The 25187-nt window shown below is 49.7% G+C and overlaps 1 protein-coding gene across 3 annotated transcripts; it reads right to left on the minus strand.

Annotated features, from left to right (window-relative positions):
• Positions 1-2591: 2591 nt before the first annotated feature.
• Positions 2592-25009, minus strand: D2hgdh (D-2-hydroxyglutarate dehydrogenase). 3 transcript variants are annotated; one of them, XM_075951621.1, is made up of 10 exons: positions 24401-24488; positions 22974-23312; positions 18868-18925; positions 18127-18266; positions 17242-17435; positions 14527-14695; positions 12392-12535; positions 11203-11345; positions 5209-5374; positions 2592-3773 (listed from the first exon to the last, which is right to left on the minus strand). In XM_075951621.1, the coding sequence occupies exons 2-10, from the start codon at positions 23305-23307 to the stop codon at positions 3514-3516; spliced, it is 1608 nt and encodes a 535-aa protein (XP_075807736.1). In that variant the 5' UTR covers positions 23308-23312; positions 24401-24488; the 3' UTR covers positions 2592-3513. The 3 variants fall into 3 exon arrangements, with proteins under 3 accessions (XP_075807736.1, XP_075807737.1, XP_075807738.1); XM_075951622.1 differs by lacking the exon at positions 24401-24488 and adding an exon at positions 24138-24394; XM_075951623.1 differs by lacking the exon at positions 24401-24488 and adding an exon at positions 24894-25009 and having other exon boundaries at positions 3366-3773.
• Between the last annotated feature and the right edge of the window lie 178 nt (positions 25010-25187).

Consider the following 25187-nt stretch of genomic DNA (forward strand, 5'->3'; position numbering starts at 1 on the left):
CCTCTGATCATGAATTGAGGCTTGTTGTACTGGCCACTAGCCATAAAGATGCAGCCCCAGTCTGACAATTCCACGCTGCTCAGGTATCAAAAACAAACCACCCTAGGGGCTGGAGAGATAGCTCAGTGGTTAAGAGCACTTGACTACCCTCCCAGAGGTTCTGAGTTCAATTCCCAATAGCCACATGGTGGCTCACAACCATCTATAAAGGGGTCAGATTCCTTCTTCTGGTGTACATGAAGACAGAGCACTCAATACATAAAATACATGAATAAATAAATCTATTTAAAAACGTGTGTGTGTGTGTGTGTGTGTTCAGTTCCATTCCACCTGCAGAAACAATATGCCCAGGGATTGAAAACAGACCACTCCCATTTCCTCCCTCCCTTTCTCCCCCTCTCTCTTTGTATGTGTGTGTTTGAGTGTGAGAGAGTGAGTGTGTGTGTGTGTGTGTGTGTGTGTGTGTGTGTGTGTGCTCAGTTCCATTCCACCTGAAGAAACAATATGCCCAGGTATTGAAAACAAACCACTCCCATTACCTGTGTGTGTGCGTGCGTGCATGTGTGTGTGTGTGTATGTGTTTGCCCCCTCTAAGCATGCTCAACCTCCATCCCATGGAAAGGTTGGGGCCACTCGCTGCTCCAATAAAGCAGTCTTGGCTTGTTGAGATGGCGTCTATTTCTCTGCCTCTTCTCACTGTGCTCCCAGGGCACTGGATCTTGAGACCGACAGGAAGGTGTCCATGAGTGTAAGGCCATAGCTGCCCCATGCACTCTGCAGCAGGACATGCCTCAGGCTGTCCATAGACCTGAGGCAGGAATGTGCAGAAATGCCAAGGAGCACTTTGCAGGGGCAGACCCTGGCCCTAACCAGCGATAATCGGTCATGCTGAGGGAAAATACAGTTACCTCAGGCTGCCTGCACATTTTTAAGAAAAAATGACACCAGGCTCAGAGATGAAGTACCCCACCAGGAGGGGGCGCATCAGGGCACAGCTCTGTGACTCCAGAGTGGTAGCCCATTCCAGGTATGCCTGCTGTCAGCAGAGGGGTTCTCTTCTAATGCCTGTGGGTCACCTACCCGCGCAGGCTTTGGGATTCCAGATAGTCAGCCATGGGAGGTTGCCACCAAAATACCAAGAACACGAGCAGAGGTCCTCTGCATCCCCTATGTCCAGGGGCAGGGGCTGGTTCAGGATGGCCACTACTGGATAGGGGTGCTGGGCCCAGCGAGCACAACTCCCACGGGTAAGGTCTCCATGCCCATAGCCATACATGGCACTGGATGCCGACCACCTTCATGTGACATCTGTCCTTCTTCTGTGAAGCACACTGCTCTGGAAGACCACACGGCCCCTTGTAGTCCTGGCCAGGGCCTGCCCACGCCCCAGCCATCTTTCCTAGGACTGAGACCGAGTTCTCTGAGCAGCTGCTGGCCCCGGCTGTGCTCCTCCCACCGTCCTGATTAGGTAAGCAGGGCTCATATTCCAACAGCTCAGACATCTGCAGGGGGAACCCTAAACTTCTAATCCAGACACAATAGCCCCTCCCGGTTTGTACACTAGAGACTTCCTGTGTGCAGTGGAATGGGAGGAGTCAGCTGTTTGGTCCTCCATCCTTGCGTTTTAAGACAGGATCTTGCTACGGAGCTCTGGCTGGCTTGGAACTCTCTGATTTAGAGATCGGCCTGCCTCTGCCTCCTGAATGCTGGATTAAAAGCAAGCACACTCCACCCAGCTCTCTCCCACAGGGGGGTTGTCATCTTCTGACAATAATCTAACTCTTCTTCCTGTGTTGAGGTGTTAGGGGACAGCTGTGTCAGAGGCCTGAGGTGTCTCAAGGAATCTGACTGCCACACACTTGACCAAGGACACCGGGCCAGCAAACCACGATGGGTTGGGGTGTGCCTCCTATGTGCCCGGGGTAGGTTCAGGATGTTCCCTGTCCTCGGTGACTGTAGTCTGGTCAGTGAGCAGACTCAGAAGCAAGTTCGTTTTCCAGCTAGCTTTTGACATGGGTAGAACTCGCTGCTCCCTTGTCTGAGCAGTCAGTGCTAACACAACCCTGGATAGCTTGTCTTCCGGGTACACACTGCTACACGGGCCAATGCTGTATTTCATCAACTCTTAGATGCCACTCACGTCAAAATGTACTGACTTCAAGACACAAAAGGGAAAGCTATACGGTTTTAAGAAGTGACCCTTCCCCAGGGACGGAAGAATCAAAGGGAACATCACATAGCAACTCAAGAGGAGAAAACCACAGCCCCTTGGCCCACCCCTCACCCTGTGAACTCCACAAACAAATGCCCAGCAGGAGCAAGAGTAAGGTTGGCACCAACCAGAAGGGCTTAGCACACACCTGCTTTGGGACCCCACATTCACTGGACCTATTTGAACCACGCGAAAGGGCAGGGCGGCTACAGCCTCTTCCTCCTCCAATACCCATCACCACCACCACCACCACGTTTACTTCCCAATCCACATGTGAAGACACACTGGGAACCCAGAGAGCACCAAAGGTGCGGAGGGAGGGGTGTTGTAAGCCAGAACTTTACAACTGAGTTTATGTAAATGACTTTCCAGCAGCAGGTTATAATTCAAAGTTTTCTTTTCTGGAAATTGACGATAGCAAAAGAGGAGAAAGGTGTGTTCGACCTCCCAGACTGCCAGGAATCTAGGCCAGGAGACAGGCCAAAGTCCTGGAGGACAGGTGTAGGCCACAGGGTAGGCCCAGGACTGAAAGTTGCCTCTATCACTTCAGTCTGGAGATTGTCCCCTGCCAGTAAGTTCTGCAAGCACTCACAGCCCACCACACCTGCTTACCAACCAGACAGGCCTTCAGGAATGAGGTAAACTGGGTGCAGTGGCACTGGCCTTTAATCCCAGCACTCAGGAGGCAGAGGCACAGGCAGGAGGAGGTCAGTCTGGCCTACATAGTAAGTTCAGGATAGTCAGGGCTAAACGAAACAAACAAACAAACAAACAAAACAAAAAAAAACAAGACATATGGTCTGCCTGATCAGTTGCCAACCCAAGACCTGCTTGGTAAGACAGAAGATTCCACTCAGCTCCATGTGAATGAGTCGTGTGGCATTCTACATCATAATGGTAACTGATCTGGGGCTGGACAACTAGCCGCAGCCCTCACAGGGCACACACATTACACAGGGATCCATTCAGTTAAAAGATCACACCACACTCCTCCCGGAGCTGCAGCAAGGCGGTCTCTACCGGCCACCACAAAGCAGGTGAGAGCTGGCCTGTTTGGGAGTGGAGAAACTGCCTGCCCACTTAGTCTATCCACAACGAGCTGGCAGGAGACTAGAGAAGGGACCAGGTGGCTCTGTCTACTCTGCTCAACTCACAGAAAGGCAGCCCAGTCCAGAGGGTCCTCAGAGTTGGCTCCCGGCTAGCCAGTGACACCTGGTCTGTTGCAGGTGTCATCAGATGGCAGGCCGCAAGGCCTATCAACCCTGCCGTGCCCGAGGTCCCGGCGTCTTGCAGCAACAAGATTAGGCCTGAGCGGGCAGAGTCTTATAGGGGTTCAGGATGCCTTTGGGGTCCAGCAGGACCTTGAGCTGTTGCATCATCTTCACAGCCACAGGCGGCTTGCTATAACCGAGGACGTTCTTCTTCTTGAAGCCTAGGCCATGCTCAGCGCTGACACTGCCCCGCTGCTCTGCTGTCCAGGCATATACGTAGGGCTCCAAGGCACCGAGCAGCTCCTGGCTAAAGGCCTCTGCTGTCACATTCAGGTGAAGGTTACCATCCCCTGGGGAACAAGGGAACAATTAGTCTGAGTAGGCCCCCAAAGGTCCTCCTCACTCCTAATACCCTGTGAGATGCACTCTCCCCTAGCCAGATGCACCTTGCCCATCCTGGTTATGAATCACAGCCCTTCCTTACCCATTCCTTCAACCCTCCATGACTTCGAACGGCAGCTGCTGAGCCCCACCTTACAGTACCTCAGGCAAGTGAGGCCCTGGGAAGCAGCAAGAAGTCCACAGCTCCACTGCTGTCCCCAACCCAGCACATTTCCCAAGGTGTCAGAGACAGGCAGTTGGATAAACAAGTCATTCCTGTCAATCAACACCATGGGACCTACAGCATCACTTTTCTATCCTCCCTAGAATGACTGGAAACTGACTTTGGTCTAAAGAGACGGGCTGGCGAGAACCATTCTGGTGCACAAAGACTTTTCAAACAATACCTGAAATAAAAGAACTGAGGGCAGAGTGTAAGGGTGCACAGATTCAAACCTAGCACTCAGGAGGCAGAAGCGGGTGGGGCTCCTTGAGCTCGAGGCCAGCCTGGTCTATATAGTAAATTTCAGGTCAGCCAGGGCTACAGAGTAGCAAAGAGATACTTTGTCTCAAGAACCGAAAACAAAAACAAAGAAAAGAGAAAGAAATAACAACAAGGGCACCCTCTCAATCCAGGACTTGAGCCCTTTGATGGTACAAAACATGGAACTCAACTGACAAGCTCAACTATAGAAGTTGCTAAAGTAATGCTGTTTTAACAAAGTATCTCTTACAGTCTAAGAAACTGGAATTTTTGCTGGACCTCACAGCCAAGTTAATATAAGACTACATAATTGACCGGATACCCTGCTATATACTCAGACTGTTTATTTAGCCTGCTTAAAAAAAAAAAAAACAATGTAAGAACCAATCGTACGTGTCTTGGATTTTTCTCATATAATCAGCTTTTACAACCTAAGTGAATGCATGGGTATAATCATAATGACTCTGACCCAGAGGAAACACGTAGCTGTATATAGGTATGCGATGGTAATCATGCTGTATATAATATCAGATTACTCCTCCACGCCCCCACCCAGAGAACACATACATGATGGTAATCATTTGCTGAAAACAGGAAACGGTGAAAAAAAGCTTCAAATGGCAAATCTCTGTCATAAACGTTGGAGTCAACATGGATATAACTTGATAGTGTATGTTTATAGTTCTCTTTGTTCACTGAGTACTTTGGGACTGGGTGGGATAAGCTGGAGTAAATACCAATCGATTGTGAAATTCTGTTAGAGATTTCCGTAAGTTATCCCTCATTCATTCCCCATATGACCTCTCCTAGACTGTTCAGTAAATATAAAGGACTTTGTTCGGGACAGACAGACAGATGGCAGTAGGGCCTCGGAGGCTATCTTTAACATATTTAACTCAGTGCACCACGGTGCAGCTCACCCAAGTGCCCGTATCCCACCACATGTTTGGCGCGAGGGCCAACGCGGGTGCGCAGATCGATCACGAGGTCATAGAGCCGTTCTACCGGGAGGGATATGTCATATTTGAACACGTAGCCGTCACGGCTGAGCGCCTCTGTGATCCTCTCCCGCAGGGCCCACAGCATCTGGGACAGTGAAAGAAAACAGTCAGAGCACACGTCAATGGGGCTTCGGGGGCCAGCGTCTCTGACATGGCGCTGCTTTAATCCAGGGCTTCACAGATGCAGGTGAGGGGCTTGGTGAGCCAAGGCCTGGGCTGTTGGAGGAACCGGTGGAAGCTGGAAAGGGGATAGGGAGGCCAAAGCTGAGCCGAGGGAACCTGGAGCAGAGTTGTTCATTCACAAGAACTGTGCCATCATTCCTTAGCTTTCATACACTGAAACTCACAAGGACTGACCCCCATCTCTCCCCTGCAGAGTCAGCCACTACCTACCACTTTGTCACACCAGGAGCTTCTGTAGGGCAAAAGGGCCAGCCAAAGAAACCCAGCCTGGCCCTGAAACCAGAGCCAGTGAAAGACACACTTTGACCCTGAAATCAGAACCGAATCTGCCCCTGACCAACTAAGCAGAAAACCAACCAAACCTCAGCAGGAAAACGAATCAGTTCTAAAACAGAAAACCAACCAATCCCTGAGCACACGAGATCTAGCCAATCTGAGTACAAGGGACTGAAATCTGACCAATGGCCACCCTGAAAAAATCTCCCTGGAAAAACTCAGCCCCTAAGGCGCTCTATATGAGCCCTCCATCTCTTCGGTTTGTTGCTGCCTTTTTCCACCCCGGCAGAATCAGGCAGAGTCACTCTCCTGGATTCTTCCCTCTCAATAAACTTCTTGAATGAGGTTTGGGTGAAGACGAAGTGTGGGCTGAGTGGAGCCGAGCAACGCTATAACACTTGTTGGGGAAAGGTTCCCCTGGCAGAGCTGAATGGAGCGCTTATACAACTTCGCTGGAGAAACCCTCCCCTGCCAAAGCAGAGCTGTTACATTGAGGAAGCCTTCCCAGGAGCAGGGCTGTAAGCTGCGACTCTTACTGGGACCTGTGGTGTTCCTTGGCTCCTGATTGGCAGAATACTTTTCCATCCAAGCAGTAACACTTAGTGTTCCTTGGCTCCCAACTGCCGGAATTCCTTTGCATCCGAGCCACAGGGCTTACACCTTCACCCTTGTCCCACTTCCTGAAAAAACCCCAACATTTCAGGGAACGTACCAAGTAAAACATAAAAGATAAGGACTTCCAACCGAACATCCCCATTGTCTCAGTGTGTGGGTGCACCCCTTGCGGTCCTGAGTTCCTTGCTTGTGCTCTCTCTCCTTCTGCTCCTGATTTGGACCTTGAGATTTATGTCCGGTGCTCCAATGTGGGTCTCTGTCTCTGTCTCCTTTCATCGCCTGATGAAGGTTAATATTCAGGAGGATGCCTATATGTTTTTCTTTGGGCTCTCCTTATTTAGCTTCTCTACGATCACTAATTATAGGCTCAATGTCCTTTGTTTATGGCTAGAAACCAAATATGAGTGAGTACATCCCATGCTCCTCTTTTTGGGTCTGGCTTACCTCACTCAGGATAGTGTTTTCTATTTCCAGCCTAGGCAGTTTGGATGCTCAACTTACTAGACCTGGATGGAGGTGGGGGCTCCTTGGACTTCCCACAGGGCAGGGAACCCTGATTGCTCTTCGGGCTGAGGAGGGAGGGGGACTTGATTGGGGGAGGGGGAGGGAAATGGGAGGCGGTGGCGGGGAAGAGACAGAAATCTTTAATAAATAAATTAAAAAAAAATAAAAAGAAAACAAAAAAAAAAGATAAGGACTTCCCCTGCCACATGCTCGCTCGCTTGCGCTCTCTCTCTCTCTCTCTCTCTCTCTCTCTCTCTCTCTCTCTCTCTCTCTGTGTGTGTGTGCAATTTTTAGAGGCAGGGTTCCTTTCTGTGTCTTGGAACTTGCTCTGTAGACCAGGTGGAACTCGGAGATCCACCTACCTCTGCCTCCTGAGTGCTGGCATTAAAGGCGTGCGCCACCACTACCCAGTTTTGTTTTGTTGGTTGTTTTGTTTCTCTCAACTTTTAGCCAAATGGCTACTATCCAGTCCTCACCACAGACACATCTAGCTCTGAGAGGAATGTGGTGGATACTGATCTGTGATGCTCCCTGCTTGTCCTGCAGTCACTAAACCTACTGTCCCTAGCCAGCCTCTGTCCCCTAGCTCTGCTTCAGCCTCCCCCACCTCTAGAACATCTACCCTCTCCCCCACACCCCTGGAGATATCTTCCTACTTTCCCATCCCATCACCCTGTTGCCCTCACCTGTGTGGCCTCCCTCCAGGGCTCCTCACGAGGCAGGGCTGACAGGGCCCTCACTGCACTGGTGTGAGCCTTGTACGGCACCAGGTCACTGCTGGTGTGCAACCAGTGGGATACCTCGTTCTCATACAGCGCAGAGACATCCAGCACATGGAGCCTGGTATCTGCTGTGCGCCCCCAGCAGGGAGAGGACTGGGACAGTTTGCACAAGGGGCCAGAGGTCCCCGAAGCGAGATCGGCCCTCTAATCACAGCCATTATTTAGCTATTCTACATGCCAGGCTGCAGGAAACATTTCATCTCACATGTAGAATCTATATTTAACTGTATGTACATACATATACATATATGCATGTGGCATGAAAGTGGAAGAGAACCTCTTTGGGGCAAGAAAGGGGACCCATGGGAAGAAGGAAATACTGAGGTTGGTAGCAGTGAGGAGATATGAATAAGATACAATAAGTATGCCTAACAATGTCACAGCAAAGACCAACAGAATCTTTCATCAAAGCAAGGACAGAGGCTGGAGAGATGACTCCGTGGTTAAGAGCACTTGCTGCTGCTGTAGAGGCCCTGGTTCTTTTCAACAACCCACGTGGTGGCCACAACAGTCTGTAGGCTCCAGGAGGTCCACCATCCTGTACAGGCACAAGGAGTGTAGTGCATACACATACCAGCTGGCAAAGCACTCATACATGTAAAATAAAAATGAATCAATATTTAAAAAAAAAAGCGAAAGTAGAGTGTGAATCACCATAACTTTCCCAGACTCTTGTTGGCTCCTACTGTTATCTGAGCTAATGACCGCCCGATACTTCGGCACTAGACAGCACTTTGAATACACGTGCAAAGGTAAACGTTTAGTAGGCAAGTGGTGCACACTTTCTGACACATTTGCTTCCTATAAGTCAGACGTGCTCCTATAAATAATCCTAGTACACTCATTTATCTCACCCCAGGCTAGACTTGACTCTTCTGTCAAATGTAGATGAGGCAGGGTGGAAAGTACATAGATAAGGTAAACTAGCCTTGGGGCAACACGTAGATCAATAGAAATGGGCTAATTAAGTTATAAGAGCTAGCTAAAAGCAAGCCTAAGCTATTGGCTGAGCTTTCATAATTAAAAAGAAGTCTCTGTGTGTCTGGGAGTGGCTGGTGGGGCAGAGTTGACCGTTGGTCCCAAAAGAAAACTCCGCCTACATACACACACACACACACACACACACACACACACAATAATAATTTTTAAAAAGAGGAAAGGGCCAGAGAGAAGGCTCAGCAGGAAAGGCACTTGCTGTGTATGGCTGGCAACCTGAGTTCAATACCCAGAATCCACATGGTAAAAGAAGAAAACTGACTCTGCAAAGTTGTCCCCTGTCCAACATGCCACACATGCTATAACACGAATGCACACATATATGTACATGTGCACACACACACACACACTAATAAATTTCAATAGAAAACTCGGGGCTTCTGAAGAAAAAAAAGGACCAGAGGGCAGGGTGACTCAGGACTCCCCAAGGCCTCATTCAACATAAGAAGTCAGCAGAAACATCTTCAAAACCATCCTCGCACCAGAAAAGGACGCTCAGGGATCAGACCACATCCTCTCACTGAGCTACAGCTCTAGAAAAGGGTGTTGATAAACCCGAATCCAAGTCCAGCACCAGCTAAGTAGAGAGGGGAATGCTGGGACACTCCAGTCTCTCCCACACATTTTCTAGGAAACTCCAGAGGGACCAGCATGATGGGGACATGGGGACCTTGAGGGCTCAGAGTGAGCAGCTCTACCATCAGGAGCAGATACAGGGTCACTACCAGGCTGAAGGAAGAAGCCTGGTGTGGGAAGTCCTTCTGTATACATGTTGCTTTTATTGGTTAATGAATAAAGAAGTTGGTTTGGCCTGTGATAGGGCAGAGTAGAGCTAAGTGGGGAAAACTAAACTGAATGCTGGGAGAAAGAAGACAGAGTTGCAAGAAGCCATCACAGTCACCGGATGGAACTTTGCCAGTGAGTCACAGCCACGTGGCAATATACAGATTAATAGAAATGGCTTAAATTAAGATGTAAGAGCTAGCCAATAGGAAGTTAGAGCTAATAGGCCAAGCAGTGATTTAATTAATACAGTTTCTGTGTGGTTATTTGGGGGCTGAGCAGCTGGGAGCAAGCAAGTGGCCTCCTCCTACAGCAGAGGCCAAGGCCAAAGGCAGGCTGAGAGTAACATGTTCATCATCACCAGCCTCCAAATCAATCTGCGGCAGTAAGGCAGCCTCATGGAATCAAATCGGCCACAAGGGCTGCCACATTCCCCTCAACACCTTTGATATGAAGCAGTGTAGTTGCTTACACTTCAATAAACGTGGACTGCAGCGTTAGTATGTAGCTCAGTTGTAGGGTTCTTACCTAGCAACATGAAGCCTCAGGTTGCTACACTAAACCAGGCATGGAAGAACACCTAAGCTCTTGAGGAGTAGAAGATGGAGGATCAGAAGTTCAAAGATACCCTCATCTATATAGCATGTTCAAGGCCAGATGAAGCTGCATGAGAACCTGTCTCAAAAAATCTAAAAGCCAACCAACTAACAAAACAACCACAACTATAAGGAAAAAAAACTTTAAAAAATACAATAGGCTATATAACAGGCTGGCTCTAGAGGTCAAAGCTCAAGGATTCAGTGTTTTTCACACTCCCTAGGCACCTTTCTTTTTTCTCTCTTCAAGGACCAATGCTGGCTGCTTCCTGTAGCCTCTCTGCCCTCTGCTGGCAGTTTACCATACTGCAGACAGCAGAACCAAGCTGGACACCAGGAAACTAAAACTCAGTTTAGGTGATGAGCAGCTCCCAAACAGATATGCCTCCTGTTCCTTTGTCCCCCTAAGAGAACAAATGGCTTCCTGACAATATAGTAAGGCTGCTGTGGACTATTCCTTTACACTGTGTGAATATATGTTGCTGTGACTGGCTTAATAAACTAGCTGACTGGCCAACAGCTGAATGGGATAGAGTTGGGCATGAAAGCCAAACAGAATGTAGGGATGAGAAAGGGCAGAGTCTGGAGCTGCCAGCAGATGCAGAGGGAGCAGGAGATGAATGTGCCATGCTAGTAAAGGTACCACCATTTGGCAGAGCGTAAATAAGGAATATGGGTTAATTTAAAATGTAGGAGTTAGTTAGTAATAAGCCTGAGCTATTGGCCAAGCGTTTATATTAAGTCTATGTGTATTTATTTTGGAACTAGCTGTGAGGACAGGAAAACTCCACCTACATAAAGTCTGTCCCTCGGGCACCCCATTCCCAGGACTTGTTGGACCTTCAGGTTTGCCTTCTACGGCCCTTGCAGTTCTTCCTGCCTTTCCACACTGTAGACAGGTCTGTGGGGAGCGGCAGCCAACTTACAGGCAGCACACAGTCAGCCACGTAGATCTATTCACCACGTAGCCTGGGGGTGGGGAGATGTGTGGGAATATTTTGCTAATGTTGGTTAAAATGATCTAGATAGCAAGAACACATTTTTGACTACAAAGAGGTTTTCTATCTACACCATGAACCCGGCTGTAAGCTTGACCACACGCTACAGTGTTGCTGGACAGACCAGGCTGTAGCTATGGGAACGGGAGGGAAGGAAGGTGGAAAGCAGTATAACATCACCTGGACTTTCCTCTGGTCCGTGGCAATGGTGCCGTCGCTCACCAGGCCAGAGTTCAGCACCTGCTCCAGAACGCTGGTCAGCTTCTCAGTATCATGTCCTGCACTGGAGCCCGAGGTCTCCACAAGGACATAGAATGGACTCTCTGTAAGGGAGCAAGAGATGCAGTGTAAGCCCCGGGCCCACCTGCTGGTTAGAGCCACTTCACTCTGGGTCACGCGGCACAGACAGCTCGTCCCGGGTGCTTAGGGTGGCCTATGACCAGGAAGCATTCGGGCAGGCTAAATTTCACATGGTTTAAATGTAAGTTTCCTGCTGGCAGACCAAAGGTGACCCTCTGTGTGATGCCTCACCCTGTTTACTCTCAGCCTCATGGCTGGGTCCAGCTGGGTACCTCCCCAGAGCCTGCTGAGGAAAAAGGCTGGTACAGCAAGGCAACTGTCAGCTCTAAGAGCTGGCTTATCCACTCTTACATGCTGGTTTTATCTAAGCTGTTCTATTTACCAATAAAGACTCGGGAGTCAGGTGTTGAGGTGAAAACCTGCTAGGTCAGAGAAGCCGAGAAGCAACCTGCTGACCTTCCTAATTGTCAGGAGACCCAGCAAGAGCATGTGTCTCCATCCACCCCAAATGAAAAAGGCCCATGAACCTCTAAGTCCCTCCCTACTCCTTCCTGTGCCTCTTTCTATCCATCTTCCAGGGTCATCCATACTCTCTATGGTTAATTCTTGTTAACTAGTTGCTGGCTCCACCCCTGATCCAAGGTTAATTTTACTAAGTCAGTCTCGAAGTTTCACCGAGAGATCAAATATCCTGCAACACTTACAAAACTCCAGAACCTCAGGGAAAGGCCACCTGTCGGTAGACAATCAGCCCAGACACGGTTACTAAGGGCTAAAGGCCATAATTTCCACCATAAGAACTTACTGTCTAAAATTAAATGTGTATGACTAACTTACTGAGGGGCACTGTCCCCTAAACACAACATTAAGGCTTCTTCCAGTACAATAATACGAGTTCATCCTACCACAGATTGAATTCAGTGTTAAAAGACAGCCAAGCTTTCCTATACACAATGGCCACACAGTGCCTGCCTGGGACATGCCACTACTGGAACCTCAGAGTGGTCCAACATGTCCCATGGTGTCGAAGCAGCAAGGCAGTGTTGCCCAGCTGCACAGGAGCAGGTACCTTGTACTGGGTTGGTCAGGTGGAGGTGCTGTCCCACCAACTGCATGCATTCGGCATCCATGAACTCAAATGCAGACAGGATCTCGCCCAGCATCCCCTTGCAGGTGCTGAATGTCTGTAGAACCTCGGCAAACCCAGGGCAACCTGCAATGGGACACAGTGCTTCAGGCACTACCGAGGGAAGGACAGTGGGACCCAGGGTCTCACCCATCGCCTGGCAAGGTCACCCCCTTCTCAGCAGCAACATATCCCAACTCACATGAACAAGGGGAGTGACCATGAAGGGCTGGGCGCTACAGGAAACACTCCACGGTTCAGCCCACAAGTTCGCTTCAAGATCTCCAGATCTGAAACTATGCCTATGAACTGCTACAGCGCACTCAGAATGGCAAAAGGAATCAGAGAGGCAAATCCTAGAAAAGTCTGTAAACATGGGGGGCCAGAACCAAGAGTCATTTCGCTCACCCATCAGCACCAAGGTCTAAGTTGGTCTCAGAAATTCACCAAACACTCATCTATGGACACCTGAGGTCTCTGCAGGGCTCCAGGACTTGGGAGCCACAGAGCAGCCCCAGGGTAGCTGTATGGAAGCGGAAAGGAACTAAGGGACTGTATCCACAGGTGGAAACCCTGTCATAAGAGATGACATTCCTGGACTTTACAAGATCCAGGACCACTGAGCAAAAGCAACACAACCCCTTCCAAGAGGAAACCACCCTCATCCTAGGTTTCTAGGAACCAAACAATTGAGAAACATGACTATGTTTCCAGCCCAAGATAACTCAGAACACATGGACAAGATGCTGTGAGAAACCAGGTCCTTCGCTACAAGGAAGGGTCTTGGATGCAGTTAGAGAGAACGAGAGACTGAGAAATGTCTGATGCAGCAGACAGACGAAGAGTCAAAGAAATGGCCCATGAGCAGTGCTGTGACAGAGACTTTAAAAAGATCAACTACCTGGGGGCTGGGGAAATAGCTCAGTCTTTGGTTCTGTGCTGGCTGTCGTCCAAACAAAAGGACCTGTGTCTCATCCTCAGCACGGGGCTGGAGAGATGGCTCAGAGGTCAAGAGCACTGGCTGCTCTTCCAAAGGACCTGGGTTTGGTTCCCAGCACCTACATGGTAGCTAACAACCATCTGTAACCCTAGTTCCAGGAAATCTGACTCCTTCCTCTGGCCTCCATTGGCACTGCACACACATGGTGCACAGACATACATGCAGGCATAACAACGTACATGTTGGTAAAACAACATACAAGTTTAAAAAAAAGGAAGAGAAAGAAAGGAAGGAAGCAGGAAAAGGAAAGAAAAGAAAAGGCAGGTATGGTGGCAAACACCTGGAATTCCTACTCTGAGGAATCGAAGACAGATGCAACTCTGGGGCTCACTGGTCAGCCTGCTTAGTCTAATCAGTGGTTACCAGGACAACAAAAATCTTGTCTCAAAAACAAAAAGGTTGGCCTCTGGACTACACTAGCATGCACATAAATGTGCACCCCACACACATGACTATAAATAGATAGAGGACATAATAAGAACAAATGACTGGGAAAGACCGTAAGAAAGACTGACAGCCTCCTCTGGTAGGATCTGGTGAGTCAAGCATGCCTCTTTCTCTCCAGAACTCACTCAGCTTAGATGAATGGGTCAGCTGCAGACAGAAGCTGGATAACAATCCAGAAGGAGGAAAGAGAAAAACACGAACCACAGGCAGCAAAGGCAGGCCACAGACAGAAGCTGGTGTTCCATCAGTTGCATAGAAAAGGACGTCCGATGTTGTGAGAACCCTATGTATGGAGAGACACTACAGCCGACTGCGGTGAGCTAGAGCAAGGAAGAGAGAGACCGACTGCCCCACAGCAATTACCACTAAGCCACTGTTTCTCTCAGAATCACAGAACACACTTCTGAAATCCAAGCACAGTGGGACAAAGAAGAAAAGAGCCTCGATTGTGCTAAAGTGTGGTCTGACGAGAAACAAATTATCACTTCTGTTTCAGGCTACACTCTGGACACCTGGAGGGCCAGGACCCAGATCTCCAGATAGGAAGCAGAGAGGCAAGGAGCAATGGGCTCCTCTCATTCCAAGTTTGCACCAACATGTCCAACTCAGAAGTAGGTTGAGGAGGACCTACCGAGGAAAGCCACATTCACAGCCTTGGGCCTGGGTGGGCACAAGATGGATACAGCTGTGATGATTCCCAGGGTGCCCTCTGACCCAATGAACAGCTGCTTCAGGTCATAGCCTGTGTTATCCTTCCTCAGGGAGGTCAGGCAGTTCAGGATGGTCCCATCAGCAAGTACCTGGCAAAGAGGAAAGAGACAGGCCTTCCCACATCAGCCACCCTTACCTTCTCTGGAGATGATGACCCAACTCCAACCTCTCCCCACCCCAAAAAAAAAACAGTCAGTCATAAACCCTCTGCCACTGTACCCATCCCACCCCCATTTACTTCAGGATGGAGTCTGGGGATGAACAGAACCTGGAGTGGATTAGTCAGACTAAAGGGATGACGTTTGTCCCCAGCTAGAGCAAGACTCTCCCAACCGCAACTTAAGTTCATTGTCTGGCTGGTGGAGGGAAACCCACCCAAGACAAAGAACACACGGAGGCACACATGTGGAGGGCAAAGACCACAGCTAGAGGGAGAGGGCAGCATAGCTCGTGCAAGTGAGGGGCACAGCTAGGAAGGGTAGGGAACATAGATGAGGGAACACAGAAGCCAGGAGCACGGCTTCTGTGGGCAGGGAACATATCTGGGAGAGGCAAGGAACCTCTAGAGCTGGGAGGAACAAAAGCACAGCGTGGGGGGGCAGGGAACACACCAAAAGAGGGAAGAGCCCATGAAAGGGGACCGAGGAGCACAGCTGGAGATACACAGGGGAACAGCTTTGAGGGTCCCCCCACATCCGAGACCCTAGGGCATAAAGGCATTGCTCACTCCCATATGACAATTCTAACCTGAGACCTGTTGGCTAGTACATCAAGTCAGTAGCTAACTGGATTTTCAGGACAGTGAGTACAGAAAAAATAGTAGTGGTAGCTGAAAACCAACCAGAAAGCTAAGCCACTGGGACACTGTGACTTACTGGAGAAAGAATGGTTTTCTGTCTAAGAAAAACACGCTCTGCCCTTAGAACCCACAAGGAGACGGGAAAAGTAAGTTAGTCTTCACTATCAACTTAACCAATAGAAAATCAGGAGCTGCGGAGGTCGTTCAGTGGGTAAAACGCGCTGCACGACTTGAGTTCCAAAGTCCAGCACCCATGTAAACAGCTGGGTCTAGAGCCGGAGAGAAGGCTCAGGGGTAGGGGCAGCTGCCACTAAGCCTGACAACCCAGGTCGATCCCCATAATCTACAGAGCCGAAATAGAGAACCAACTTCTACAAGCTATACTCTGGCCTCTACATATGTGCCATGGTATACACACACATGCACCAAATATGGAGAGTCAGACATGGTAGCACGTGTCTTTAATCCCAGCACTCAGGAGAATGAAGCAGGTGGATCTCTGCGACTTTGAGGTCAGTCAACACAGAGAGTTCCAGGTCAGCCAGGCTGACACAGTGAAACTCTGACTCAATAAGTATATATAAAAATAAGTGAGATGGATGTACATGGCAATTTGTGCTATAATCCCAGCCCTGGGAGGCAGAGATAGGAGGATCACTAGCCAACTGGTATAGCCAGTTGGTGAGTTACAGGTTCAATAAAAGACTATCTCAGAAAACAAGGTAAAGAGTGATAGGAGACATTTAAGGTCTCTCTCTCTCTCTCTCTCTCTCTCTCTCTCACACACACACACACACACACACACACACACACACGTGTGGGGGGGAGAGAGAGAGAATTGATTTTAAATTTAAATTACCATGGAAGCCCTGGGCCTGTGGGGTCTGTGTCAGTGTTTCCAGAAATATTTAACTGAGGTAGGGAAACCTACCTTGATTCTTTCTTTCTTTCTTTCTTTCTTTCTTTCTTTCTTTCTTTCTTTCTTTCTTTCTTTCTTTCTTCCTTTCTTTTTTTTCCCTTTGGTTTTTCGAGACAGGGTTTCTCTGTGGTTTTGGAGCCTGTCCTGGAACTAGCTCTTGTAGACCAGGCTGGTCTCGAACTCACAGAGATCCGCCTGCCTCTGCCTCCCAAGTGCTGGGATTAAAGGCGTGGGCCACCACCACCGGCCCGGGGAAACCCACCTTGAATGTGGGCAGCAGCAACAACCCCCAGCTTGGTTAAAATGGCTTGCGCTTGAGCACCAGAATTTATCTTTTTGTGCTTCGGGATACAATGTAACCATACAATGTAACCAGCTCGCTCACATTCCGGCCAGCATCCTTTCCCAGGCACGATGGTCTGTATCCTCTCAAACTGAGTCAAAATAAACCCCTCCTTCCTTATGTCACTTGTCAATTACCTTATGGCAGCAGTGGGAAAAGTAATGAATACAGCAAGGGTTCAGGGAAGGGGAAGAGAGTCCAGGAGGGAAATTGGCAGGACTGTGACTCCATATCAAGGTGGCCTGAGCTAACTAACCTTCCTCTTTCTCCATATCAAGGTGGCCTGAGCTAACCTTCCTCTTTCTCCATATCAAGGTGGCCTTAGCTAACCTTCCTCTTTCTCCAATCCCTGAAAGTCTGGTACAAGCAGAGTGTTGCTGCCTGAATGAAGTGACCCCTGGTGTCCCTGATGTGCCCAGAGACAGGAACCATTACAGTAGGGTCCCTAATCTGGAAATGGATACACACACACCAATATAGCCCCACGTCCTGCACCACTGCCAAGCCAACACCCTCAGACTGAAGGTAAGACACCCCCAGGACAGGCTATGCACCCTGCTAGAACCCAGCTCACCACTTCCAGGCCCAGGACAGTTCCTCGAAGTGAGCCATAACGCAGAAAGCGCAGACCACCAGCGTTGGTTGCCACATTACCCCCAATGTGGCAGCTGCCCTTGGCTCCCAAGTCCAGGGGCATGATGAAGTCCCGCTCCTGCAAATACTGACTCAGCTCCTCCAGCACACAGCCTGCCTGGCAGACCAGAATTCCTACAAAGAGCAACTGAGTTACCAACAACTTCTGGGTTACCAGGGGTTTGAGAATGCTCGCTGGTGAGAAACTCCAAACTCCTCTGTAGTAAGAACCCCCCCAGACAGAGTGCTCTCCTCCAAGGCCAAGCAAGAAGGAAGACTTCCTACTATACAAGAAAAACATCACTTGGTCCTTTGTAATTACAATATAAGCCAAGAAAATTTAGAATGGCAAAAACGGAGGAAAGTGCTTGTCTAAGGCTCCCCTTAGAAGAAAGGGTTGTTACAAAGTGGTGACCTCAGCTTGGGGAGCACCTGGGTCCCAGGTTACAATGTTTAGATCTGTTTTGGTGAATGAAAGCTGTTGCTGATTGCAAACAACAGCCCCCTGTACAGCAACCCAGCCTCGTTCTGGGAGAAGGCTATGAAACCCCTTCACAGGAATCACTGTGTAGCAAGTATGTCCAGGACAAGCTGCCGTGGCAAACTCTGGATACAAACGAGACTTGTATGGCATGTCCACAGTGTGAGCCACCTAGTGACTTACAACACAGAGAAGATGGCCCTGATGCATCTATGCTGCTGCCAGCTCTAGCCTAGCCAGGACGCCCCCACACCACCCCCCACGAACACATTTGCTAGCTTAAGCACAGTCCCAGGCTAAGGAGGAAGGACAGGGGAGTTCCAAGCACACAGAACACAAGCTTACCGGATACATCATGAAAGCTGATGACTTGGTTCATGAGGGCAGTGGACAGGATGATTTCATCAAAGACAGGGACACTGCCCCCTACCATGCCAGTGTTTCCCCCTTGGGGGTTCACAGCCAAGTTTCTCTTATGGCAATGCCTGAGACAAACATAGAATAGATATCAAGCCAGCATCCCAAAGCCCAGACAACCACCCTATCGCCAAAGGACAGGCTCCCAAGCTGACACCTGTCTCTGAAACCTCATCTCCTTGCTAGGCCTTCCTGCTACAGAGGTTCTTCCCCAACACCCTGTGAAGAATTCAAGGGAGAGTCCCCCACTCTCCTTCCACAAAGCTATATACAGAGGAAGGGAGGCTGACATGGTCCCTGGGGCATGAGGAAGAGGCCTATGTGGCCTAATTCTAATACCTTCAGAGCTCTCTCATTGTTTTTAAGGGTCAGTGGTGACACCATCGTTACCTCCACCACCTTCACCCGCTCTAATCCCACTGCTGTAGGCTGAGTTCTGAACCTGGACCACCAGCCCTCAGGCTGTGCTTGGGAAGCATCCTCCAGCTAGGACTCTTGCAGATAGGGATCTGGAGAAAGGGATGCCCTTGCCTGTGAGCCCGCAGTGAACCCCAAGGGCAGCAAACCACAGGGATCTCCTATTGGGCAGGTGTGACTGTGGCCCGTGGTGTCGGAAAGCACTGACGGCAGACACCTCCTCACTTAAGAAAACAGGAGATTTCCTCTTACCTAAGAATCTGGGACACTTCCTCGGTGGTCTGGGGCCTCAGCAACACTTTACTACAGCCTGTGACAAGAGAATAGACTTGTCAGCCTACGAGGAGGGACGAGGCTCAGTCACAATCCTTCCTTGAAGGTGACACCCACCTTTAATCCCAGCACGTGGGAAGGCAGAGGCAGGCGAATCTCTGAGTTCAAGGCCAGCTTGGTCTCCAGAGTGAATTCAGGTCAGCCAGGGCTACAGAGAGAAACATTTGTCTCAAAAGAAAAAAAAAGTGTGCAGGTATCGTCTTTGCCCTGGTCTCTCCTGCAGGTACCTCTCTGATGTGGGAGTGTCATATATCAATCTGTTGATTTCATTAGCTAAGCAATAAAGAAACTGCTAGGCCCATTGGATAGGCCCACCCTTAGGTGGGTGGAGTAAACAGAACAGAATGCCGGGAGGAAGAGGAAGTGAGGTCAGACTCGACAGTTCTCCTCTCCGGAGCAGACGCAAGAGAGACGCCATGCTACCTGCTCCAGGGAAGACGCCATGCTACCTGCTCCAGGGAAGACGCCATGCTACCTGCTCCAGGGAAGACGCACGCTATGAAGCTCCGACCCAGGATGAACTTAGGCTAGAATCTTCCTGGTAAGACCGGTGCTATATAGATGATAAGAAATGGGCTAGTCCAGGTGCGAGAGTTAGCCTAGAAGAGGCTAGGTAGAAATGGGCCAGAGCAGTGTTTAAATGAATACAGTGTCTGTGTAATTATTTCGGGGCATAAGCTAGCCGAAGCCGGCGGCTGGGGTTTTGGGGACACAGCCCTGCCGCCGCTCCTTATTACTACACCTCTCCCTGATAATCCACCTGTCCTGGCTAGTGGCTAGTTTCATGTCAACTTGACACAAGCTAGAGCCATCTGGAAAGAGGGAAATTCAATTGAGAAGATGCCTCCACCAGATCTAGCTGGAGGGCATTTTCTTAATTATTGATTGATGTGGGAGGGCCCAGCCCACAGTGGGCGGTGCCATCCCTGGGCTGGTGGCCCTGGGTTCTATAAGAAAGCAGGCCGAGAAAGCCCCGGGAGCAAGTCAGTAAGCAGCGCCCCTCCATGGTCTCTGCATCAGCTCCTGCCGCCAGGTTCCGGCCCTGACTTCCTTCTATGATGAATAGTGACGCGGAAGTGTGAGCCAAACAAACCCTCTCTTCCCCAGGTTGCTTTCTCTAGTCATGGTGTTCCATCACTGCAGTCACCCTAGCCAGGACACCACCAAAGGAACATTCTGTGTCACCAGTCACCCATCTCAGGCCTGGCTGCCCAACGCCCCTGGCGGGGGCTGGAGAGATGGCTCAGTGGTTAAGAGCACTGCCTGCTCTTCCAAAGGTCCAGAGTTCAATTCCCGGCAACCACATGGTGGCTCACAACCATCTGTAGCGAGGTCTGGTGACCTCTTCTGGCCTACAGACATACACACAGAATATTGTATACATAATAAATAAATAAATAAATAAATAAATAAATAAATATTTAAAACCAACGCCCCTGGCTGTGGCTCCCTAGCCTTTCTTCCTGATGAACTCATTGGGACTTCAGTAAACACGCATATTGGGGACAGATCTGACTCGCTGCCTATTTTTACAAACAGGAAACACCATCGTGTCCTAGCTTATGCTCGCCCATGACTGCCGACGCCCCTCCAAACTTCTATTTACCTTGCCTCGACACCCACGAGCAACGACACTTCCTCTGGCTACTGCAGGCGATCTGCTTCCTACCTGGAGCCCCACACCTGTGCAGCTCGCTTACATGCGGTCCACCACTCCTGCTTCCTGGGGCTCACTGCCTTTCCCTTCCTCCCTTTCTACCCATCTTTCCCGCATCCTCCCCATCGGCTCTGTAAACCAGCTAAAATGCTCTCATCTTAAAACAAAAAAAACTGAAAACAAACCTCCTCTGGCCTGGGATCCTATAAAATGCCCTCACTTCCCCGATCCCTGCATGACAGTTTACACTTCCAGGAAACACCCAAGAGAATCACCTCCCTCCTCCAGTCTGGAATAGGCTCTGGCTATTTTTGTCTTTCACCAAGGACCATGCCCATAGCTCTGAGTCAAGGTCACTATCTCAATCACCTTCCCTAATCTGTTATCACGTGTGGCAATCTGTGCCCCTTACTGAGCCTTTCTCCACTGATTATGTACCATATTCCTTAGGCTCCCTGCTGTCCCTTGGCCTTGCTTTCCCAGTCTCCTTAGCTGGTTCCTCTTCTCCACTAATGGTCTTGGGTCCCAGTGGCCCCAACGCTGGACTCTAGATTGGCCAATGGGCCGCATCTATCTGTACAAACCCAAACTCCGTTTCCCCAGAGGCTTTCCTGGGCCCCTTTCTAGCCAGTACACAGAGATCCAGGGTTCCACTGTCTACACAGCCATGCTGTGTTCCTCTGTATCTCATACACAGACCTAGAGACAATCCTTTCAGGTTCCTCTGGAACCTGTGATGGCTCAGTTTTTATCAGGTCTTTCCTGATAACAAGAGAACATCCATGAAGTATTGGGCCATCCTGCCTGGCACTCAAGTATCCTCATTTCCTGTCAAATGCTATGTAGTCGCCAAGTACTTCTCTCTTTTTTTTTTTCAAGTACTTCTCTTTATAGCAAGAACATCACGCTGTGTTTTCAAGTTGGATGAAATCACTTCAGAAGAGAAAATGAGACATAGTAACCACTGGGCCTGGGCTACTGAGCAACAGAAACAGGTGCAGGAGGAAGAGGAGGCTGAGAGCAGCAATTATGTAACAGCCAGAGCGCCAGTCATGCAGCCCACTCTCTAGAGATACCTGGATCCCCACAAAGATGGAATCTTAACCCTGGAACCTATGGGAATGGCTTGATATAGAAACGATCTCATATTTTTAAGTTTTTAAAATTCATTTATTTTTATTTCATGTGTGTTGGTGTTTTGCCTGCATATATATCTGTGTGAAGGTGTCAGATCCTCTGGAACCGGAGTTAGACAGTTGTGAACTGTCATGTAGGGCACTAAGGATTGAACCCTGGTCCTCTCAAGAGCAGCCAGGGCTCTTACTCGCTGAGCCATCTCTCCAGTCCAATGTGGAATAGGCTCTGGACAGGCTAATGAAGATCTAAGGCTGAGTGCTGGAGACGGCTGAGTAATCAAGAGCAGAATAGAGGACTAGAGCTTGACTCCCAGAACCCACACTTGGCCACTCACAGCCGCCTCTAACTCCAGCTCCAGGAGCTCTGATGCCTCCTTCTGGCTTCCACGTGTACTGCATTCACGAGCACAAACCCACACTCTCTCATACACACACAAAATTGGTTTGTTGTTTTAAAGTTCTCAAGTTAAGATCATTCTGGACTAAGTGGGCCCTAAATACACCGACAAGGTTTCTCTGAGACAGAAGAGGACACCTGGAGAGATGGCTCAGTGATTAAGAGCACTTGCAGCCTTTGCAGAGAATCCACATCAGGTGACTGACAACTCCTGGGAACTCTTAACTCTAGGATGTCCAACATCTGGCTTCTGAAGTCACTTACTGTTCTCCCACGTACTCGAGCGCGTGTGCACGCACACACACAAACACATACACACAATAAATCTTTTCTTTTTGTTTGCTTGTTTGTTTTGTGTTTTGTTTTCAAGACAGTGTTTCTCTATGTAGCCCTGGCTGTACCGGAACTCACTTTGTCAACCAGGCTGGCCTCGAACTCTAAGATCCACCTGCCTCTGCCTCTGTGCTAGGATTAAAGGGTTGTGCCACCACCTCCCAGCTAATGAATTAAAAAAAAAAAGAAGAAGAAGAAGAAGGATTGAGGCCACATAAAACCGAAGCTGGAGGGTGCTACCAGGAACACCTGGAGTCACCAGAAGGACTCTGAGCTTCCAGAACTGAGAGGGGTGGGTGCCTTGGGTGAAAATTGCCTAAGAAGCTGTACAGATGCAGGCAGTGGTATCACATCCCTCGCTTCAGCCAAGGACCTCCACTTTTCAATCTGCCGGTTTTACTCTTCTTCCAAGGCATCCAACGTGTGTTCACAGTGACCTCTACTCCCCTCACCTGGTCTCTGCGCTTCAATCTCTTACTCCACTGCCCAGGTCCTGACTCACCCCGGACGCTCCTCAGCCAGTCCACATTGCATGCCTCCAGCTGCTCAGGGTCTGTGATCACTCTGCCAGGTATGATGCGTTCAAAGGCAGCCAGGTCCTCCTCAGACACAGTGGAAAACGGCAGCCGTTGCACTGGGTATCGCTCAGGGGTCAGCATCACCTCAGGGCTGCCGGAGACGGAGGAGTACCCTCTGCAAGCCAAGGGGCTGTACGTATCCCGAGGGCAACCCAGATACTTCAGCCCCACTGAGGCTCCCTGAATGTAGGTCCTCCTCCATCCTGATGACGCCCAGAAGAGCCTTGCAGAACATCTGGGCACCAAATGGAACACCATTGCTCCTGCAGATAGATTAGATAGATAGATAGATAGATAGATAGATAGATAGAGATATAAAGATTGAACTTTCAACTCACGAGCAATAAAGTAATGATCCCACAATGGCCTCTGTACCATATATGAAGTCACATACACATTGCCTAGAGCAGCGGTTCTCAACATGCTGGTCACCACCCCTTTGGGGTCGCGGAGTCGCCTATCAGATATCCTGCATATCAGTATTTAAATTATAGTTCATAACACTAGCAAAATTACAGTTATGAAACAGCAACGAAAAACGTTTATGGTTGCCAGCCATGAGGAACTGTATTAAAGGGTCACATTAGGAAGGTTGAGAGCCACTCCTAGAAGAACAGGATGGCTTGGCACTAGAAAGACAGAGGAAGGGGATTCAGGCTGCAGGACATAGAGGATAAGATGCTTAGAAGGGTTCGGTTCTGAATGTTTCACCCAGCATAACAGCCCTGTAAATTCACTCGTGTATACTTGTTGGTGGTGCGTTCACTCCTGGGCATTATATTTTATCTTTTGCAAACAGCAACCGCTTTTCCCAGACCCTTCCCCTTCAAAACAAAACTAGGTTTTAAAGCCCAAAAAGGAAGGCATCACGGGAATTGTGCACCCAAGCAGTTGAAAGGTAAATTTTACATTTTACGTATACTTTGTCACAAGTTTTAAAAGGCCTGGGTAATCAACAAAAATGTCTCGAAGGGAAGGGAACTGCGACAGTGTATACTGGCCCGGGTACGGCAACTAACACAGGAGGCTTATCCAGAAGACGCCACCTTCCAACTGAAACCTCTACTTGGCCGCCACTTCCGCCCTACCTGAGACGGAAAAACACAACAAAGCATGCACGAAGCATGCGCATGCGTCATGTGCTGTGACGTCAGGGAGGACAAGCTATTTGCAATCCTAGCCAACACGGGCTGGGAGCGTTGCGGGTGGAAACGCTGTAAATAGGCTCACGCCGCCGGTAGTCCCGGCTCGCTCCCGACCTGTGCAATCACTTGACAGGCCACAGCCCCGGCGGCACAGACCCAGACACCAGCGCCCACCACCCTGGAACTGCAGCCGGCCCACTACGCACCCTAGCGTCCGTCCGAGTGCAAAAACTGAGTCCGCAGACGCACAAGGTTCCCACCCTTGCACCACCTTAGGCCTAGACCAGTCGGGATGAAGCAAGCGACTGCGCATGTGTTGGCCCTCCCTTCCCAACCCCGCCCTTAGGCCCTGACTTAATCCTCCGAGTCCTTCCAGTGAGCTCTCCTGACCCGACCTGAGTCCCCCCAGGTCCCAAAGAGGAGGGTGTTCTGCTTGGATCAGAATCTGACTCCACGCAGCAGATGTCCCAGCACTCCCTATTTCGAGCGCTTTTTCCAACTGGTCCCATCATGGTCCACACGACTAGCCCCAAAAGCTAAGTGCCCGTTCCTTCATCTCACTGTGGCTCCTTCCCCAGGAACCCTGTCACCCTTGGAAGCTCTTCTCTTCCCCAGGGGTTTTTGTTTCCCTAGGGACCTCTACCGCCCCTATAAATCTCTACCCTCTTCCTCTCTCTCTTCCCCGAGCTTCCGTCTCACCTGAGGTCACAGGTTCATCAACAGGCACTACTTCGAAAGCCCAGCCCTCAAAGTAACACTTCACTGAGCAAGGTCCAGGGCTGGGACGACCTACGGGTACCACAGAGGCCAGTCCAGCTCTACAGAGAATTCCTGGCCTCCTGGGTCCGGCAGTACCTGATACTGCGGGTTTTCCTGGGGCACCTCCAGGAGCTGTTACTTCTTCCAGCTTCTGCACTTCCATTTACCATCACGGGACAAGCCCAGGAAACACATTCTGTAAGATGTTAAGATAATTTAGGGTTCTGCACCAGC

The sequence above is a fragment of the Microtus pennsylvanicus genome, chromosome 17 (genome assembly GCF_037038515.1).
Source record: "Microtus pennsylvanicus isolate mMicPen1 chromosome 17, mMicPen1.hap1, whole genome shotgun sequence".
NCBI classification, from domain to species: Eukaryota; Metazoa; Chordata; class Mammalia; order Rodentia; family Cricetidae; genus Microtus; species Microtus pennsylvanicus.